This window comes from Rhinatrema bivittatum, chromosome 1, assembly GCF_901001135.1.
Source record: "Rhinatrema bivittatum chromosome 1, aRhiBiv1.1, whole genome shotgun sequence".
NCBI classification, from domain to species: domain Eukaryota; kingdom Metazoa; phylum Chordata; class Amphibia; order Gymnophiona; family Rhinatrematidae; genus Rhinatrema; species Rhinatrema bivittatum.
The window spans coordinates 783,001,009-783,020,995 of record NC_042615.1 but is presented as its reverse complement, the minus strand read 5'-3'; the positions used below and the strand labels follow the sequence as shown (position 1 = coordinate 783,020,995).

The 19,987-nt window shown below is 41.0% G+C and overlaps 1 protein-coding gene across 4 annotated transcripts in view; it reads left to right on the top strand.

Moving 5' to 3' along the window:
- DYM (dymeclin) overlaps positions 1-19,987 on the top strand; it is a 1,075,019-nt gene that overhangs the window by 892,551 nt on the left and 162,481 nt on the right. For all 4 annotated transcript variants that reach the window (XM_029580368.1, XM_029580383.1, XM_029580376.1 and 1 more), the window contains exon 16: positions 11,910-12,023. In XM_029580368.1, coding sequence (XP_029436228.1) covers positions 11,910-12,023 — 114 coding nt within the window. The remainder of the gene's footprint in view (positions 1-11,909; positions 12,024-19,987) is intronic.

Below are 19,987 nucleotides of genomic sequence, written 5' to 3'. Positions count from 1 at the left end.
ACATTAAATTAATGACTGCTGGCTCCAGCTGTCTGTTGTACACTGTATGACAAAGGCAGCATAGTAAAGTTGTATTTTACACCTTTCCTGCATGTACTTTATTAATAAATAATCTCATTTTAGAACCTTAAATTAAAAGCTTTTGTACAAAATTATTGCTGCTTCAGATATTTTAACCAAGCAAATTTACTCTAAATAAATTAAAAAGGATGCCGTATACACCAGATGATTCAGATTGAGTGATAAAAAGAAGGCATTACAAAGTATGCAAGAGGGTTCTGGTGATGTTCGATATGCTCTCTGGTTCTGTTGTGCTTCTGACCTGAAGACTATATATTTTGCTACTAGAGCTGCTGTTTCTCCTGTTTCTCTGACAATTATTGAGAGTGTTTCCTGGTCATTCTTTTGTGGAAAGTCTCTTATTTTCACTATCAGCTCTGAGAAAATCTTTTTATGTCTTTGTGTTTTCAACAGTACAGGAAGAAGTCTCCACCATAAGCCTTATGAAAGGATCTAAGTATGTGTACCAAAGAAGATAGGCAGAAAAGTTGAGATGCATTTGCGATATTTAAGTGCTTCAAAGGTGTATATATATTGCTCAGAAAGCTTAACATTGTTTCAAAGGAAAGTATGCTCTAGAATGGATTTGAGGTTAAAAGTGGTATATGCACTTCTAACATAAGGAAATATTTCTTCATAGAAACATGATGGCAGAAAAAGACCATCCAGCCTATCTAGTCTGTCTGTCCACATCAACTACTCAGTTGTACAGTCCTTACCACTCCTCAGAGGTTCTCTGTGCTTATTCCATGCTTTTTTGAATTCAGATACTATTCTTGTCTCACCACCTCCACGGGTAAGCTCTTCCATTCATCCACTGTCTTCTCTCTATAAATAAATATTTCTTTAGATTATTCCTGAGTCTGCTCCCTTTCACCCTCATCCCTTAGCCTCATTTCCTTTAAAAGAGACCCGCTTCTTGTATATTTATTTATTTATTTATTTATTTATTTCTTTTGTATACCGACATTCGATCGAGATATCACATCGGTTTCCAGATAACTAAAGGAATAGGGTGGTAACAGCCCTATTTTACATTATAACATGGTATTAAATAGATATAAGAATATTTTACATTATAACATGGTAATAAATATAACAAGAATATTTTACATTATAACATGGTAATAAATATAACAAGTTGTAACAGAACTAACAGGAGTACATGGAACATTAGACTATAGTATATAACATATATACATAACTGGCTTGGTGATGAGGATAAATTATGGTAAGGAGAGCAGGGAGTGTAGAGGGGGTAGGGGAGAGGAAGGGATGAGTGGGAGGAAGGTAGTGATAGGGAGGGAAAGGGTGGTGGGAGATGCTTGTGTAGGGAGGGAAAGGTGTGGGGCGAGATGCTTGTGGAGGGGGCATGGAGTGGATGGTGCGAATTGGGCGGGTTATGTGTCGGGTGGGAAAGCTTTTAAAAATAGCCATGTTTTGAGGTGTTTTTTGAAGACTTGCAGTGAAGGTGGAAACTTGCAGTGAAGGTGGAAACTTGCAGTGAAGGTGGAAACTTTGGTGGTATTTAAATGTATCTCTTATATCTTCCCTTTCCTCTATGGTATACATATTTAGATCTTTAAGTCATAAGAACATACGACTTGCCATACTACCTCAGACCATGGGTCCATTAAGCCCAGTATTGTGTTTCCAACAGTGGCCAATCCAGGTCACAAGTACCTGGCAGGGTCACAAGGAGTACTAGATTCCAAGCTGCATATCCCAAGAATAAGCAGTGGATTTTTGCAACTCTCACTTAACGGTTAATGAGTTTTTTCTCCAAGAACTTGTCCAAACTTTTTTTAAATTCAGCTATACTAATAGGGGCGGATTTTAAGAGCCCTGCTCGCCTAAATCCGCCCAAAACCGGGCAGATTTAGGCGAGCAGGGCCCTGCGTGCCGGGAAGCCTATTTTACATAGGGCTACCGGCACGCGCAGAGCCCCGGGACTTGCATAAGTCCCGGGGTTCTCCGAGGGAGGCGTGTCGGGGGACGGTCCCGGTCGTCGCGGCGTTTTCGGGGCGTGTCGGCAGTGTTTTGGGGGCGGGTACGGGGGCGTGGCTACGGCCCGGGGCGGTCCAGGGGCGTGGCCGCGCCCTCCGTACCCGCCCCCAGGTCGCGGCCCGGCGCGCAGGAGGCCCGCTGGCGCGCGGGGATTTACGCCTCCCTCCGGGAGGCGTAAATCCCCCAACAAAGGTAAGGGGGGGTGTAGACAGGGCCGGGCGGGTGGGTTAGGTAGAGGAAGGGAGGGGAAGGTGAGGGGAGGGCGTTAGAGGATTCCCTCCGAGGCCGCTCCGATTTCGGAGCGGCCTTGGAGGGAACGGGGGTAGGCTGCGCGGCTCGGCGCGCACCGGCTATACAAAATCCATAGCCTTGCGCGCGCCGATCCAGGTTTTTAGCAGATTCGCGCGGCTCCGCACGTATCTACTAAAATCCAGCGTACTTTTGTTTGCGCCTGGAGCGCAAACAAAAGTAGGCTATTCGCGCTCCTTTTAAAATCCGCCCCATAGCTTTCACCACATCCTCTGGCAATGAATTCCAAAACTTAATTATGCCTGGAGTAAAAAAATATTTTCTCTTATTAGTTTTTTTTTTTTATTAATAATTTTTATTGAGAGAAATAAGACATATAATTAACATTACAAACAGGATCATTACCAAACAAACATCTTGGTGTTATGACCCTACAACCAATATATCTCACCAGTTTTACATACTATATCTCATACATACGCCATATTCCCACTCACACCAATCACATACTTGATGAAATAAAGGTAGTCTTTTATCAATAAACAGAGACAAATCTCTTTATATCCAGATATCTAATTCCCCTTCAACACTTCTTCCCTTAGCCTAAAATAGCCTCTCTGAAATAACAGAACCCTTTTCCCATGTTAATTCCTTCTTTCCTAACTTTTCCAGAGTAGCTTGCCATAGCATCATTGTTTTCCAGAAAGATGGTACATCAGAATCATTCCAATGCAACAAAATTAACTTTTTTTTGCCAATATGAGAGAGATGGCAGAACATCCCCCCTCCCCCATTAGGCAAAGTATCATTCCTCTTAAATAAATGAAGGTACACCAATTTGCAAGACCATTGGATAGTGGTTTTCAATATTTGTTCCAAAAATCCTTGCACCTGCTCCCAGAAGTTTTGTAACTTATGACATCCTGTAAACATATGGCACAAATCCCCATTGGGAATATGGCATTTTAAGCACATAAGAGACTCCTATAAATGCATCTGCATTCTTTTTAATCTGGTGACATAAATTTGATGCAACAATTTAAACTGAATTTCTCTGAGGTTAGCAGGGAGTAAATAACGATAGACTGCAGCAAACGCTTCCATAATTTCTGCTTCTTCCATCAGTATTCCCAGGTGTGCATTCCATTGGTTGCTCCTTCAGGTCTTGCACCCACACACCTACTTTATTAAACTTAGGCATAGTTTCAAAAAAAGATTCATTCTCATCTGCAAATACTATAGTATCCAAATTCCCTCGACTGATTTGCAAAGTATAATGACGAGCTTGCAAATATGCAAAGAAATTGTACCCATGTGATCTTTTAGTTGCTGAAAAGTATATAAACCTTTCATCTTGATACAGTACAGCCCTTTCTCTGCCCATTGATGAAAGATGGACATGTCCAGACCCACTGCAAAGTCCTTATTTCCCACAAAGAATAAGACTGGAGAGACCTGCCATGACCTTCGATCTCTCCCTCTCCACCAATTCCATACAGTCACCCAAAATGTAGAGAGATGCAGCGCATGCATTGCCTCCTTGGAATAATACAATAAGTTAATTGGTTTATATGGCCTAATCCAGCCTTCCAGCAGATCTTCATTGTCATATGTATTATGGGCAGATTCCCCATCTTGAATACAGCGCACTAAACATTCTGCATTATAGATGCACAAATCTGGGACAGCCAAGCCTCCTGGTTTTTTCCCCGCCCATTAAAAAAAAACCAGCTTGATTCTTACCCACTTATTTCTCGAAATAAAATCCAAAGTCATAGACCTGTACATTGAAATTTCTACATTTTGCACCCAAAATGGAAGCATTTGTAAATTATAAAGATTACTTCCCTCAATCAATAGTCTTGATGCTTTTGACACAACTGCAGAAACCACAAAACCAATGCACAGCTATTTTTGCAAGGGATATAGATACCATAAACTACCAGACAAGATATCACCTCTATTAAATTATTTATATATTCTTTTAATACCTGCAAGAGGAAAAATCTCTCAATACTTAACTGAAAAAATTTTTGAGTGTCAGATTTGAATCCAAAAAGATTTTCGGGAAAGAAGAGGAAGGTTTCATACAATCTCATATCACTACATCCAGCGGTATATAACAATTTTAATCATAAACCAACCTCCTCCAACCCATGAATTGTTTTTTCTATTTTTTGACGTGATTAAATTTTTATATTAAGTGAAATAAAAGTTCTTTTTCTCCCCAACTTGGGTTTTTATATCAAATCTTCTTCACAAAATGCCAAACTATTCCCAAAGAAATGCCGACACAAGATTGTCACATCTACTAATAGCGAATCATTATACAGGGAAACTTCCTCGTCACTTATCTGTATGTATCTTCCTATATCAACTCCATATCGATGTCCCAACAGGGCCTTGTTTCGAATCGGTGATTTCGGTATTTGGAAATGCTCGGCGTCTCCTCAACTGCAGCATCACTCCTTGCTTCGACAGTGGAAATGGGGTGGGGAGGGGGAAAAGGGGAAGTGGATACAGACAACAACCAACATGAGCCCTGACTTTTACCATCGGGGTACTGACATGCAGACATAAGGGAAAAAGCACAGGTCAGCTTTTATAACCAAGTCCCAAAACAAAGAACTTCGAGCAGCATTGTCTGAATTCTCAAGAAGGCTCCTCACCCAGTAAAAATATTGCTAGCAGTAATTAGTTATGAATTTTACAGTTTGGTTTTGATTGTAAATACCCTTATCATAAAGTTTGGGGGTAACTGCACGGAGTGACAGTTACTACCCTTGAGAGAAACATGGGGGTATCCTGCATGGAGCGGCAGATATTTCCACAAGAAGATTGCTGGGCAGACTGGATGGGCCATCTGATCCTTTTCTTCTGTCAATAATATGTTACTATGTATATGACACAAACAATGGAAAGAGGATTTACAAACTGCAGTAATTTGGGGCTCAGAAGTAAGAAACAGATCAATGATCACACCCAAACTACAAGTAAACTCACTTAGCGACAATGTCGTGCTGTCAAAAATTGGAAGGTATAGTAACAGGCTTAGACAAATCTTTTAACCCAAAGTACCTCTTTCTTCATTTCAACTTATTTACCTGACACCATGTATAATATTTTCTAAGATTTGATTCAAGTTAGGCATGGACTCATGCTAAGAGGATACCAGAGAGACCTCCAACTGAACATCCACATAGATAAAATAATTAAATATTGAATAAAATTCATCTCTAAGGTACCCCACAATAGTCTTTCCATGTAGAAGATACACAGTTATACTAACCTACCCTTTGGAATATGTCTACTAAAAATTGGGCAAACCACTCCCAGTCTCTTTTAAACAGGATAATAACATGAAGTGATCAACTTTATCAAAGAGCACAGTGCAATCCAATAAAATCACTACTGAGTCAGTTCCTTTCTCTATATTCAGGTTGTTTGGTAAGGCCTGCAGTGTTGAATCCATGGTAGAGCCTCTCCTAAAACTATTGTGGATTTTCTAAAAACTGAGGACATGTTTGGGAACCACTGCTTTCAACAGGATCATTCCCTTTATTCCAGTCAGTCACATTCAGCACCACTTAACCGGATATGTTCCAGGTTATCCAGCTAAGTGGCACGATTTAAATATTTGGCTGCAGTCAGTAGCCACCACATAGACAGATCAGTACTTATCTGGCTATCAGGCCGATCCAATAAATCTGCGTGGAAAACTGGCGCTCTGTGTTGAGCGCCCGCTTTTCTAAAGCACGCCAGCCACCTCTCCTGGGCGTGTGATCAAATATTTAAATGAGCCATGCTGCCAAGGAGGAGCTAGGGACAAATGTGTGCCCCTAGCACATCCTCGGCAGTGGGTGCCCAGGAGAGGTTGGCTGTCAGCGGGTTAGGAAAAGGAACACTCAATTAATGAGTCTATTTTCCTAACTTGTGACTATGTGTCTCTTTTCCTAACCTGACCGCCGGCACACTTTTTTTAAAATTCTTTTTTTACATTCTATCCTTTCTGCTTTTCTGTACACTCTTTTTGACTGCTCAGAAATTAACGCTTGCTCTGGGCAGGCATTAATTTCTGAGGGTATAAATGTGCGGGTCAGGCACACATTGTTTTTGGGAACGGGGGAGAATAGCTAATAGCCTAATCAACATGCACTTACATGTGATGAGCGTTATTAGTTCCATTGGGAGTTAAACGCATGTTTTGGATGCTCTAATCCCCTCATAGAATAAAGGGTTGTGGGCATGCTTCCAAAACCTGCGTTAAACAGTGTGCTCGGCTGAGTGCACTGTGTTGGATCGGCCTGTATGTATTTATCCAGCTAAGTGGTGAGAGGTAAATGGGCATAACAGGGAGAAGTTGTTAGCTGGATAACTTATCCGGCTAACTCTGGTCAGCTTGTAGACCTGTCCTAAAATTAGCCACTGAATACATTTATTTATTTATTTAACAGTTTTTTTATACCGACATTAAAATACACATCATATCGGTTTACATGATAACAAAAGGTGGAAATTACAAATAACAGGGGGAGGGGAGGTGGAGAGCTAAGAGTAGCTGGGGGTCGGAAAGGGGAACCCAACAAAATTAGAAGAAGGAGCGAAACGAGAGGAACGGTAACACAAGGTTAAATATGGTTCAAGTGAAAAAATATATATGGTATATACATAGGCTAAGTTAGCTGGATACGTTTATCCGACTAGCTGGCCAAGCTGCACAGTGGCTGAATATGGATCTGATAATTTTTTATTCCGCTGATCTTACAGTTCAGCTTCTATAGAATATCTAGAATTGTATTTTTCTGAGATAGTGTCATGTGTCAGTTCATATTTGGATTCCTGAGAACATGTGTATGCCTCGCCAGACACTGATCTCAACTTAATTTTAATTAAACTGTAGTTGTATCGTATCAAAAGAATGATTCAATGTTATCCTCCTGACAATAACAAAAGTATGAAAAGTCAATATTTTACCTTGCCTACTTTCACAAGCCTGTCTATCATGTCTTTGGTAAACATGACTACAGAGTTTCCTTACAGTCCCATTTCTATGCTCTCAGCCCACAGGGGGTGGAGACGAGAGCAACATGTACTAGTCGAGTGGCGATTCCTGTAGTCAGCCTGAGATTTTAAATGTTCTCTGTAAAATGGGTGAATTCTTCCTCCACAACCATGTGGTGCTGCAGCAACATGCATCCATGAAAGTGTGGAACAAGGGAGAGGGAGTTTGAGGAAGAAAAAACGAAAAATTTCCAAATCAGAGTCTTTCTGTCTTTGCCGCCCTTCCATGCTAATTAAGAGACAATGGGCCAGGGTGCATGGCAGCTAACCTTGTCACAGTGCTAGGTTCCTGATCCATTTCCTCCATCCTACACTCACCAAGTATTGTCTCTCTCAGGCTCCGGCTGGAGCTCGGGACCCCCGATGGATTCCATCACTGCAGGGCAGAGCCAGCTGGAGGGGATAAAGGCATATGCTGACGTCATTCCCCTCTCTGCCACCTCCTATTTTGTATGCATGCCGAATGTCACAGTGGATGGTTTTGGTCATTGAACTGTTTGATTATAACAGGGGGTACCATGGCAGGTTGTGGCTATGGCAGGGCCAAAGAAATCAAGTACACTGCATGCAGGGTTTAACTAGGCCTATTGGTAAACAACTTTGCTTTATGATAGGATGGGGCACAGGGTTTCGGTTGCCTGTGTAAATGGGTGACCATTGCAGGATGGCAGCTATTTACGCCCAAGTAATCGAAGACTGTATGGAATGCAAGACAAATTCTAGTTAAAACTGGTAGAAAAAGGATTGGTAAGCCACACTGCTCCATCACTTGCCAGACCTGTGGAGGAAAGCGCACCGGAACATCGAGGCCGCCCGACGCTGACATCATCCCTACGTCAGGGACCTACATAAGGAGGCGCCCTGCGGTGTGGGTTGAACAGTCTGCCCGACCGCTTGCCGGACCTGTGGAGGAAAGTGCACCGGAACATCGAGGCTGCACGACGCTGACGTCATCCGTGCATCAGAGGCCTACATAAGGAGGCGCCCTGCGATGTAGGGTGAGCCATCTGCCCTACCACTTGCCAGACCTGTGGAGGAAAGCGCACCGGAACATCGAAGCCACCCAACATGGACGTCATCCCTGCGTTGAGGGTCTTCATAACAGGCATGCTCCTTAAGCCGATTTTTAGGATCTTTATTTTGGCTAAGAATGGGAAGAAAGAAGAAGGGGAAGATTTTTTGCCTGCCTCAAGCTCAACTCCTATTAGTGGTCCCATGGATCGTCATGTTGTTTCTAGCTCATCACTGCAGAAGAATGTGAGTACAGAACTGGAGAATACATCCTTGAGTCCTGAAGTTAGGTCTCCACCTCCCATTCCGAGTATCTTACCTTTGCAACATGAGGTTATTTCTGATCAGCTTTGCAGGCCAATTTCATCTCAGTTAGTAGGCATGGACTGCTGTGTTGATTTAAATATGGAACCGATAAATGATGGGAATAAGGTTATTTCAATCCCAACCCCAGTGCACGTTTCGATTGGAGGAGTTATAGAGGAGTCAAAATCTGTACCTGTTTCTGGGGAGCTATCCCTTAAAGTGGTTAGTGTAGCTGGGTTCAAAAAAGGTTTGTATACGTTCTTGGAGAAGTCCATTAACTGCTATTATTAATCAAGTTTACTTAGGGAACAGCCACTGCTATTAATTGCATCAGTAGCATGGGATCTTCTTGGTGTTTGGGTAATTGCCAGGTTCTTGTGGCCTGGTTTGGCCTCTGTTGGAAACAGGATGTTGGGCTTGACGGACCCTTGGTCTGACCCAGCATGGCAATTTCTTATGTTCTTATGACTTTGGGAAAGTTGTTGTAGATATAGACTCTAAGGTGTCCAATACCAGTACTCAGCTGTGTCGTTTTCCTAAGGATACTGTTAGTAAATTACAGGAAGTGGATGCAAGGTTTATTTCCTTAGAATAAAAAATGTCTGTTCAATCTATTCTTATTACTAACTTGCAGTCGGTGTCTAGTGCAGGAATTAAAGCTAAGATTTTGCTTTATACCAAATGTGAGTCCATTGAAAACAAACTTAAGTCTAACAACCTTATAGGGTCATTTATCAAAATGCTATAAGGTGTTTTCGCATGCGTTAAGGGCTTATCGCATGCGTAAAGCGCAAATCCAAAAAAGAGGAGGAGTTAGGGAGTGGGCTGGGTTTACCGTTTTGTGAAGCCCTATCGCACAGGTTTAATGCTGATTTTAGCTACACCTTTTTCAGTAGCATTAAGCTGTGCGATAGTTTGCGTTAAGGCTTTATGGCATTTTGCCATGTGTTCTCAAATGCCTTTTTTAGTAGTTTTGAGGCTCCTGGAGCACCAGCCAAGCTATCCAGGCTCCTTCTGAGAGAGAAAGAGAGAGACTAGCCATAATGCCCCAATACTAGATATGTATTTATATCTCTATGGGAGGCCCACCTAGTAACTGAAGTGAGATTTAGGTCTTAGTGTAGGGGTTAGGGGTCACTTTGACATTCAAAGTGAGACGTACGAACAGAACAGTGCTCTCTTGTGAAAATGTGATGACCCTCGGAGTGAGGAAACTCACTCAAAGATGAGATTTGTGCAATGTTCTCTCAACCTAGCTTGATGGACTCTACCTGGGTAACATCAAGCTAGATTGAGAGAACATTGCACAAATCTCATCTTTGAGTGAGTTTCCTCACTCCGAGGGTCATCAGATTTTTCCAAGAGAGCACTATTCTGATCATATCTCTCACTTTGAATGTCAAAGTGGCCCCTAACCCCTACACTATTACCTAAACCTCACCTCTAGTTACTAGGTGGGCCTTCCATAGAGATATAAATACCTATCTAGTGTTGGGGCATTACGGCTAGGGCTTTCTCTCTCTCTCTCAGTAAACATGGTCCCCCCAGTGGTTGTTTGTAGGAAATACCACACTTCTGGCATTTATCTCAAAGTGCGAAAAAGTTATCGCAATTTGCGGTAACTTAGCTCTTCGCATATTATTAGCGCAAATTGCAATTAACTGCCTATTGCCATAAAACACGCCCCTTTTTCTATCGCATGCGGTATTTAGTGCATTTTGATAAATCCAGGCCTTAATTTGTTGAATTTCCTTATTCTCATCTGATTTCAGGGGAGGAATATTTTAAGAAATATGTGGTTGAAACTTCAATTCTTGCCAGATAAGAAATTCCTGATATCGAATTCTTCTTATATACCCGACAAAAAGCTGCCATCCTGTCAAAAGAGAGCTTCTGGCGGTGAGGCAGGGGATGCAGATGTTCTGCTCCCTGTCAAGATCTCTCTTTATTTTTGCGGACTTCTGATGATAATGCCTCTGCTAGGGCTACTTTTCTTGTCTCTTTTGCACTGACTGCGGATAAAGAAATGTTCATCAGGCAATATTTTAAATATAAGAATTCTTTATTTTGTGGTCATAAAGTACAATTTTTTCGGCTGTATTAAGGGGGAGACAAATTAGGAGGAAGCAATTTGTTCAGTTAAGACTTCCTGTTTTGTCTTTGGGTGTTTTCGTTCTATTTAAAATTTCCATGTGAGTGCATAGTTACCTAGCAGAGGAACACGTTTGTTTTTGTAGATCCAATGTACTTGGAAACTTTTTAGTTAGATAAATCCACTTGATAATGTTAGATACTGGTTATCAGGCGTGGATTATACTAGATAAATGTGATTTTTTTCTTTTCTTCTGTACTTGTACTATAGATGTACCAGTATCTTTTCTTATATCTGTTTTTATTTCATGTTTCTTTGTAAATATAATTTAAACTTAAGAAATAACTGGAAAAAAAGAAAAGAAAAAGGATTGGTACAGGCCTCTGAGGAAAAATAACCAAAAGATATGGGCTTCTCAGCATTGAAATACCCTGGCAGTTGGAAGTGCATTAAATTACTCCAAACTGTACAACAAACTCAAAACCAAACGATAAACTTGCCTCATTAATCAAGGGTGAGGTCTTACTCTAACCATGCATTTGAATTCTCAGGGTGGATACCTGCATTTGGTCAGGGCCAAACTGAAAACCAGCAAGGATCACTCAGAAAACAAACAAGAAGAAATAAAACTTGCCGTTTTTATCTTGACATTTTAAACTGTGATATAAGCGGAACATGCAGTGAGACTGAGACCCAGCTTCTATTTTTGTTTGTTTGTAGAGTTCACCCATGGCTTTAATTATGCATTACGCAGATCATTCCACAAAGTGAAAACAAAAAGCTTTTCCTTCCCAATATAAAAGAAAAAAAACAAACCCCACTATAACAAATGTCCAGCAGTTGTCTAAAAAGGTATTTAAGAATTGCTGGTTATGTATAAGAGAGCTGTCTGCATGGATTGTTTTGAAGTATTTATTTAATTGTAAAGCAAAGTTAGTCAAATGATTAGTTTTATGGTTTTATTTTTATTGTGAGATTGCTTGAATTTACTTTTAAAGAATGGGCAATAGTTATACGTGCTACATTGCCTCATACAACGAAGTCCGACACCCTTTACCAAGGTAAATATCCATATATGTGCTCTTGCATGCACTTAGTTACACAGTTTCCTCATACATTCCAGGTGATCAGCTTCTTCAGCTCTCGCTTAGAACACGCCGGAGCCGACCTGTCTGTGGAACGAGTTCTGGAAGTCATCAAACAAGGCGCTGTTGCTCTGCCCAAAGACAGACTCAGAGTAAGTGCTGACGCTGTGATAGTCACTCAGAGCTCACTGATGCCATCTGTGCATGTACACAATAGTCTAACAGTCTATATGCCTTATAATCTTCTTTTTTTTTCCCTAAGTCTTGTTGCTATATGCTTCTGTAAAAACAAGCATCTGATTAGGCTCTGAAGGCGTATTTGGATAGGATTTCAACTAGCCGTAATTTATTTACTTTGTTCAGTTTTGCCTCGAGCAAAAGCAGCGGGATTAGATCAGGGATGGAAACGTGTTAGTCAACTTCATACCTTTGGCATTTCATGCAAATGATATGACTTTTGAAAATGTTAATATTATGATGCTTTATATGGCAGGTTTGCAACAAACTAATAATCCTATAATTAACGTCTCATTGGAGCAAGAGCTTTGCTGTGCTCCTGCTTCTGCCACCGCCCTCGCCCCCACTTCCCTCAAAGCAGCTTTTCACAATGGGAGCTCTTGCTGTGCTCCTACCACCGCATTCACACTCTTCCTCCTGCTGTTGCCGCATCTGCTGTTCCAAGAAATGGCTGAGAACTGCTAAATATCAAAATACAAAGAATCCAGCTCAAAGAGAGAAGGAAAATGTTTGTTGAAGCTCTGGGGAAACCTCAGATAGTGCCACTAGGGGCTGAAAGCTTATATATGCAGCTCTAGAAGGAGCTAGGGTTTTTAAATCATTGGTAACCCAGAGTTAATGATTCTTTCTTAGAAGCTATCATGTGCATAGGTGAAAAAAGTCCACTTAGGACCATTGGTGTCTTGTATTACCAGTCCTGTAGTTCACAATCAGGTCGTGCCGGGCTTCTTGCATAGAATATCTTATGCTGTCTGTATGCTGTCTGACATTGCAATGTTTCGGAAGACGATCCTTCTTTAGGGAAACAGGATTTGTTAGATGCCGGCGATTTTAACTGGTAGATAACTTGGTCTAATGCAGGATGGTCAATGCGTCGGTAAGACAAAGACTTCAAACATGATGCATGGTGAAGACCCCAATGTCAATGACAGACTCATTGGATGCAGTAGGTCTTCACCGCGCATCATGTTTGAAATCTTTGTTTTACCGACACATTGACCATCCTGCATTAGACCAAGTTATTTACCAGTCAAAATCGCCAGCATCTAGCAAATCCTGTTTCCCTGAAGAAGGATCTTCCGAAACATTGCAATGTCAGACAGCATACAGACAGCATAAGATATTCTATGCATGAAGCCCAGCACAACCTGATTGTGAACTACAGGACTGGTAATACAAAACACCAATGGTCCTAAGTGGACTTTTTTCACCTATGCATATCATAGCTTCTAAGAAAGAATCATTAACTCTGGTTTACCAATGATTAAAAAAACCTAGCGCCTTCTAGAGCTGCATGTATAAGCTTTCAGCCCCTAGTGGCACTATCTGAGGTTTCCCCAGAGCTTCAACAAACATTTTCCTTCTCTCTTTGAGCTGGATTCTTTGTATTTTGGCATCTGCTGTTCCGGAAAATTGCAGAACGCTGCCTTCACCATTGCTGCCTCTTCTCCCTCAGTGAAGAGGGAACGGTGACAGGTTAATGGAGGCGAGAGAGGAGAAAACAGCCAGTGATAGAAGGATGGGTGGAAAGGAAAAGAGAGAAGCACGTGAAATTTGTATGTAGGGGAGAAGAGGCAGCGCGAAGATGAAAGGTGAGACTGGGTGGGTGGAGAGATGAATTATGGTGGAGTTGCCTGTGGAGGGGGAAAGAAACAAATGGTTGTGTGTTGGGGAGATGAGAGGGTGTTTCTGGAGTGAGGGGGAATTAGGTTGAGATAGTGGTCCTCCTCCCCTGGTCATTGGATTCAGAGGAGGATGACCACCCACCCTGAAATCAGCTAATGCAGCCCATCATCCAAAAAAGGTTCCCTATCCCTACCATAAAGGATCATAGTCTCCTTTATAGCATTTATTTATTTAACAGCTTTTTTTATACCGGTTTTCGTGGGTACATCATATCGGTTTACATGTAACTGAAAGAAAATACAAAAAGACGGGGAGAGGGGAGCAGAAGGTAAAGTAGGGGGCAAATATACAAAAGGGGAAAGACGGAAAAAAGGACAGGTAATTAACTAAGAAAGGAACAGTACTTTGCAAAATAATACAAAATAACATGGAACAAAGTCTTGCATTTATATAAAATAACATGGAAGATAACATATTTACGAGGTTAGGTGGGTACAAAAGAGTGTCTCTTAAATGAGGTGCCTTATACAGAAGAGCATGATAAGTGGTACAAATCAAGGGGTTAGATAGGAGACTGGAAAGACTTTAATAAGAGAGAGGCAAGGAATTAATAAGGGTGAGGGCAAAAGAAAGGGAAGATCAAGGAATCTAACATCAGGAGGTATACTGGGAGCTTGGTGAAAGAGCATAATGAATTTACAAGGGAAGACTTAAAAAAGGGGGGGGGGATAACATTACAGGCGAAGGTTAGAGGGAAAAATCTGATAAGGTTAAGGGCAGAAATAAGGGAAAATCAATGAATCTAACATCAGGAGGTAAACAGGGAGCTTAGTGAAAGTGCAAAAAGAATTTACAAGGGAAGGCTTAAATTGGGGGGGGGGGGTACACAGATAATTAACATAAGGAGGAAGCGGGAAATGCTATGAGCCGGATTAAATAGGGAAGAATAAGAGGAGTCCTATTCTGGATATGCCTGTTTAAAAAGCCATGTCTTTAGCTTTTTAAAACATTTCAGGGTACACGACTCTAGTCGGATTTCAGGGGGTATGGTGTTCCAGAAGGCTGGGCCTGCAACAGATAGGGCTTGCTCCCTCGTGGTAGTGAAGTGTGCGGTCTTAAGTGTAGGGGTATAGAGGGTACCTTTGAGGGCGGCTCTGGTGGGTCAATTAGAGGGGCGGAAGCGGAGGGCATCATCGAGGCAATGGAGACTGTGATTGTGAAGGGTCTTGTGGATGATGGTGAGGGTTTTGCAATGGATACAGGAGGAGATGGGGAGTCAATGGAGTTCTTTAGGGACCGGGGTGATGTGGTCAGATTTACAGATTATAAACAATAATGCAGGAGCTTCTTGAGTAGGAGACTTGGCTGCAAACTTCTGTTTCCTGGCTTGCATGAAAGCTTTAAATGACGAAAGTAGAAATTGTGAACTCATTTTTGCAAAATTCTGGAGCTGCATACATGGTAAATAATTGCCAATATTAGCATCCATGTTTTCTTGAGTGAGTCACCTCACCCATAAACAAGTAGATGGATTAGAGGGAGTAGACTTCTTACAATAGGTTTAAATACAGTAAGGGCTGTAAGTCAGCAGTACAGCCCCCAAACAGTAACACTATACAATTGCTTCACAGTGTTGACAATAAATGAAAGTTCCACAGAAGCATCTTGTGGAGATAAAATTGAAGGTACAGGCTCATTGTAAAGGTGAACTCATGTGTAGTATCAATAGATACCAGATGAAGAGGAAGTACCTTTTGAGGGAAGGACTCTATCATCAAAGGAAATTAACAAGATATGGAGGTTAAATGCCTACTAGGGTACTTGACTAGCTGAGATACTGTGCAATTTTAGTATTGCTTGAGCAGAAAGAAGGGAAGACAAGAATGTCATAGTCCATTTGGAGATAAATAGCGTGACTAGGAACAAGTTGATATAGAACAAGAAAAGCTCAAAAAATTAGGCACATGTCTTAAACAACTGACAAGGATACAGATATTTTATGAGGAATTACTTGGGTCTACCAAATGAGAAAATAAGGCTATGTTACACCAAGATTTTAAGTATTTTGCTGAAAGTCTGGTATAAAGAAGAGTGTTTTGGATGGAAGTTTGCTTTGAAAATGTTTGGTAAAGTCTGATTATGCAATGAATAGCTAATGTAGGCTATTTGAAAATGGCCCTCCCCAAGCACCAGCTTTGTTAGGATGGGGCTAGCAACTTAAGGAGGCTCACTAGCAGAATGAGAAGATCTTGATGAAGTAGAAGAGCTGTGGGAATCGCTAAAAGGAGCCATTTTGTTTTCTCAAGTTTCTACTGACATGCACAACCTCAGAAACTGCCTTTGAACAATTAACAGACAAAAAAGGTATTTTGTCTGCCTCACATTGTGAAAAACATTAATTACATTTCTTATCAGGCCCCCAAAATTTCTTATACAAATAACAATAAGTACCTCTCTTACATTAGTTTAGTAATTGTGGCAAACAAGAGATTTTTGCTGTTAGTCATTTTTCTACCCTGTGAAACTTTTCCCTTTAAAACTTTTTTTTTTAACTGATCTTAAGTTAAACAGCAAATGACAGCATAACAGTACAGTGTTCTACAGCTGCTGACATGCTGTGAGAAGAGGCAGGGTGATCGCTGACAGTTACTATTACAAGCTTACAGGGACAGGAGCTGAACTGAGGAGAGTACAGCTGTGAGCTGAGAGCTGAAACATTTACAGCCTCAACATCTGAGTACCATAAGGTTCTGGGTACTTACTGGATAGAAACAATGAGAAAACTAGCACCTAGCCTCTCAGCTCGTTTTGATATAAAGGCCTACGAAGTTTAGCTGTGAGTTCAGCAGTATTAACTCCTATCCTGCTGGGAAAAACTGCAGTGTTTAAGTTAGCAGGTAGGTCAGTGCTACAAGTATTAGTGTAGTGTCTCCCAATCTTTTCAAGCCCAAGGCACGCCTAAGTTATTAAAAAATACTGTGTGGCACACCAGCCTTTATGAAGAAAGCCGTGCAGACACAGAGGATTCAAATGATCAAAAGAAAAGCTAGGGAAGCAATGAAAGCCCCACCAGTTTGTCTTCCAAATTTTAAAATAAAGAGCGTGATGGGGCAAGATACACATGAACCTGTCAGGAGAGAGCAGCTACCTCTATTTACAAGTGCAGGAGAAGGAAGAAGTCAGTGTGGAACAGGCAACAGGCTCAGTTACTTACCTTGGCTGCTGCATGTTGCTGCCAGAGCTTCTCCACTGCTGCTGCTGCTCCCAAAACTCAGAGTGAGTCAGATTCAGTGCTCAGTGCACACTCTCCCCCCATCTTACTCAATCTGGGATAAGACAGGCTGGAAGGACTGAAAGGCGGAAGATCAGGAGGGGGGAAGAGGGAGGAGATGCTGTGTGCAATACATGTGCCACAGAAAGCAGGGCCCAGATATCCATGCCCTGCATGTTGCTTAGTAGTTACCATACCCTGGGGCTCATTCTGTAGCTAGGAAGAAGAAGCATATATAGTAACATTGGCGACAGAAAATAAATCAAATGGTCCATCCAGTCTGCCCGGCAATTTTCTTATGGCGGTAACTGCCACTCCGTGCAGGTTACCCCCATGTTTCTGTTAAGGGTAGTAACTGCCACTCCATGCAGGTTACCTCCAAGCCTTATGTTAATGATACTAATATTAATAATCAAAACAAAGCACCTTTAAACCCATATCAAAATTACTGCTATCAAAATTTTTACAGGATGAGCAGCCTTCTTGATAATTCAGACAGTGCAGCTTGAAATTACTGTGCTTTTGAACTTAGCCGTAAAAGCAGTCCTGTGCTTTTCCCCTAATGTCTGCATATCAGTTCCCTGGACTGTAGAAGTCTTCGCCATCTCAGAAGGGAGCTCCTTCACATTTGAAAGCCACTGCTGGTGTCTCTTGTTGCTGTGAGATGCTAAGAGCAGATCCCAGGTACTGTTCTGGATCTGAGCATCAGGCAGTGGTGACTTTTCCTTGACACACCTGATCAGATCTCAGGGCACACCAGTGTGCCATGGGAAACATTGAGTTAGTGCTAATTGTACAATTTCCTTTTCTTTTTTCATGTTTGTTTGCAGGTTTAAAATATATTTTTGTATACACTGTAAATTCTTGTTAATTAACTTTTCAGTTTATTAGCACTGTGTTTGTGCAAATTAGAGACCCAGGTAAATTTAGTTGCTCTGTGATCCTAAAGTTTTTATTAAATGATCTGTAAATGGCTTTCTGTGATCTCAGGTGATTGTTGTGAGGTCACAGTACCCTTAGAAACCATCAGAAAATAGCTTTTGGGGAGGGTACTTGCCCATAGGCAAGCAGGAACCTAGTTGATAAATGGAATTTTACCAGGACAGGGCATATGCACAAGTACATGTGAGCCATGAGCTCTGTTTGTTGGGATCTTCACGTAACCAAGAGTTGACCCCTGGTGGGTGTCATGGGTAGTGCAGAAGGGTTACATAACAGTAATCTAATAATTTAAGTCTACCAATCCACAAAACAAACTGGATCAAAAGAAAAGTTGGCTAAAATGACTAGATTAAAAATCCATTTTTGCTCTTGTTGAAAGAGATGGGCAGCTCTGTCTCCACCACGCCAATGAGGCAACACTTTCTCCAAAATTGTCCACTTACAATCTTGAATCTGATGATCAAATTGCAAAAAGTGTTCAACTAATGGGGCTTCCACCTTACGTTTTTTCAAATGGGATTTATGTTCTGTCATTCGGACTTGAAAGCTCTGCTGTGACATTCCTACATAAAGAAGTTTACAAGGACATACTATGCAGTATACCACATAATCCATCTTACATGTAAATTTGAGGGAGGTACAGTTTTATATCCATGGAACAGATGATCAACATCCAAAAGCTTTTGTTGACATAAAGTGCAGTCGCATACACAAGGTTCCAATATTTCTTGAGCTGGAAAGTAATTGCTAGACTGGACTACCTGATCTAGAATATTTTGAGCTCGGGAATATGCAATACGTAGAGGAGATGAGAATACCGGATGAACATCTTGTAAAGACCGCCAATGTTTATGAATAATCTTGCTTGCAACTGCTGCTAATGGTGAATGTTTCATAACCATTCTTTGGTTATGAAACATAACCAAAGAATATTATGGTCGAAATCCTCAGATGCTTGTTTCCAAAAAAGGTTGTCTCGATTATTGTATAACGCTCTATGATATGCATTGCGTACACAGGAAGGTGGGTAGCCCCTGTCCAAAAAACAGGCAGCCATGTCTCTAGCGCGATCCTTGAATTGAGTCGAAAGAATTGACTAACTGGCAAATTTCTTTTAAATGTTGTTGGGTGTGCACTATCGAAATGCAATAAATTATTGCGTTCCGTTGGTTTATGAAAAAAAATAGTTTTTAACAAATTATGATGTTTACGAATCAATATATCTAAGAAAACAATCTCAGATGCATGATAACAAATCGTAAACCGAAGACAATTTGATAATGTATTTAACCATTGAAAAAAATCAAGTAGGCTTGAAACTGAGCCTTGCCATATGACGAATACATCGTCTATATAGCGCTTCCAACACATGAGCTGAGATGACCAAGAAGTGTTATGCAAGTATGTTTCCTCAAAGTCCACCACAAAAACATTGGCCAAAGCAGCAGCTTTGCGAAACATGGTACCGTGTTGGGCATGAATTTATTTCCTCGATTAATGGAAGTAGTGCACTTTTTAAAATAATTTTTTTGTGTGAAATGCTTAAAAAAAACCTAAAAAACTGGACCAATGATTAAAACTGTACCCCTCTGAGTTATCGATGGAGCACATTTAATGCTCTAAAAAATACTAATATTTGGGGTTTATATGATGGTCCCATAGAAAAATACTATTTGTGTTATTTTTGGTGAATACGTGTTTATTGCACTGATGCTAGTAATAGCAGTAGCTATATTCTAAGTCAACTTGATTAATAGCAGGTAATGGACTTCTCCTCCAAGAACTTATCCAAACCTTTTTTAAGCCCAGCTCCACTAACTGCACTAACCACATCCCACAAAATGATGCACAGGGGGAAAATAAAACTAAGCTGTAGTTTCATGATGTTGGGTTCCATATTGGGAGTTACTTAGATCTTTTTCCTAGGTAGTATCATCATGGGCAATACATGAAGTCCTCAGCTCAGTGTACAGCAGGAGTCAAAAGAGCAAACAGAACATTAGGAAAGGAATGGAGAATAAAATGAAGAATGTCATATTA